Source organism: Apaloderma vittatum, unplaced genomic scaffold, assembly GCF_000703405.1.
Source record: "Apaloderma vittatum isolate BGI_N311 unplaced genomic scaffold, ASM70340v1 scaffold17652, whole genome shotgun sequence".
Taxonomy (NCBI): domain Eukaryota; kingdom Metazoa; phylum Chordata; class Aves; order Trogoniformes; family Trogonidae; genus Apaloderma; species Apaloderma vittatum.
In genome coordinates, this window is record NW_009704415.1 from 23,907 (window position 1) to 26,031 (window position 2,125).

The 2,125-nt window shown below is 43.4% G+C and overlaps 1 protein-coding gene across 1 annotated transcript in view; it reads right to left on the reverse strand.

Annotated features, from left to right (window-relative positions):
* Positions 1 to 1,066: 1,066 nt before the first annotated feature.
* LYPD6B (LY6/PLAUR domain containing 6B) overlaps positions 1,067 to 2,125 on the reverse strand; it is a 4,377-nt gene continuing 3,318 nt past the window's right edge. The window contains exon 4 of the mRNA XM_009865042.1: positions 1,067 to 1,231. Coding sequence (XP_009863344.1) covers positions 1,067 to 1,231 — 165 coding nt within the window. The remainder of the gene's footprint in view (positions 1,232 to 2,125) is intronic.

Genomic DNA, 2,125 nt, shown 5'->3' on the forward strand with positions numbered 1-2,125 from the left:
TGCAAATAAACCACGTTAAATTCCCTCAATATTGTAAGGAAAAAGAGAACCTTGGCCCAAACCTTTCAAATGGGGGTGACAAAGCTACATAACAATGATGTCCAGATGTCTGGGATTGCCAGTGGGGCTGAGTTACAAGTTGAAGATCCATCAAGGTCAATATTTCTGGGAGAAACTTCTACCAACCAAGAAGTAATGAAGTAACACAGTACACTTCTCCTTATTTATACCAAGTGCCTACTTACAATTTTTATGACCGCGTAGCTGCTCAACTGTAGTTGTAATTTCAAAGCCAGGGTACTACCATCACTTCGAACCATATCAAAAAGTCAAAGATTCAGCTGAGGTGAGACCCGATTGCAAGAAAATTACCCCTTTGGGGGCACAAAGAATTCTGATTTAGGTGCTCAAACAGCTCATCATTTTTAGACAGAAGGTCTACATGATTTCACACTTTTTTAAGATCTGAGCGTGGGACAACATTTTACAGAAAAGAATAGATAAAAAGTATTATCTGCGTTATTTCCAGCAGAAATGATGGCTCTGATCAAAACAGAAAAAAACTCTCTCATATATGTTCTCTATGAAAACCATAGCAGAAGATTAAATACACCCGTTGATCAAGACAAGGAACTCTGTGTTATTCCTGCACGGTGAAAAACAGTCTAATAACAGTTTCCATTGAGATACCTGTGGGCACATTGTCCATCGGAAGTTCCTTTTGATCTCACCTGGGAAAGCGATTGCCTACTTTTCTCTGTTTGAAAAACATGCCAAGAGTATGCGCATTTTCATCATAAACCAGCAAATTATAATAACTTGAGATCACTCCACTGCCTGGCCAACCAGCGGGTTGTTGTGTTGGTTCTTTTTAAAATACTGCAGGTCCCATGAAGTATTGTCACTAAAATATCCAAGGACTTTGTGATACACCTTTGTCTTTTCACCGTAACTAAGGAGTATTTCTGACTTCTCTTCCTGTGCGCTGAAACAATCTTCTTACAGGTTCTTATGGTCCCCAGAAAGGCGGATGCTCACAAGGAGGTATAAACAGAAAGGTGCTGCATCACGACAACGCGATCATCATGACCAACACGAGCACTGCGACGCTCACCGTCCTCCTGCTGCCACCCGATGTTCTCCGGGCGTGCAAGACGGCAAACACCGCGTTTGTGTGATTGGTTGGTATTTCTACATTGCAAATCATGCCTTCACAGCAGGAAACGCATTCCTGTGGAGAAAAAAAGGAGATGGCTGGGCATCGGGTAGTTCAGAAATGACTTACAGGGATATATGTTTGTGCAATTGAGGTCACAGGTGAGCAGACTCAGCAGTTCCAACCCAAGGCAGCAAAGCAGAAAGCATAGAATAGAACCATGGAAGAGTTTTGGCTGGAAGAGATCTTCAGGATCATTGAGTCCACCCTTTTCCCAGCCCTATGAACACCACTAACACATGCTACTTCCTATTCAGTTTTGCCCTCAAGCTTGTGTACTCAGCGTCGCTCCACATGCTGAGTTTCCGACTCCCTTTTTTAAAGTTTTCTAGTGCCACAGAGCCACTGACACAGCTGACTTCCAGGAGGGAATCTGGAAATAATTTTCCTTACTCGACACTCCTTATGGAAAAAGCCAAGAGAATGCAAATATTTATCTAAACAAAAGGCATGAGAAATCTTCTAATTTAAAATGCAATGGGAGGCAGGCTGCATAGTCCTTTCATGCCCTCTGTCCACCAAAATCTGTTGAAATAAATGGAAGCCGATTCAGATAACAGACAGATCCTTTTATATTTCCCATGGAAATTGTCTGCCTCAGTTTCGGTGTTTGAAATCTTCTGTGTTAAAAGTAACACTCCCACGACTGGAGCACCCAACTCCCAGTCAGGCTTGCCCAAGGGCTGAGAGTGATCCAGCTGCAGCCCCAAAATTTAGTAATTTCTATCTTTACACACTGGAGAGCATATCTTGACACATGCTCTTCAGCTGGGCAGGAAAAATGAGTCCTGAAATCATAAAATCATAGAAGGTATGGAGTTGGAAGGGACCTCTAGAGATCCCCCAGTGCCACCCCCTGCCAGAGCAGGGTCACCCAGGGCAGCCACACAGGAACGTGTCCAGGCGGGT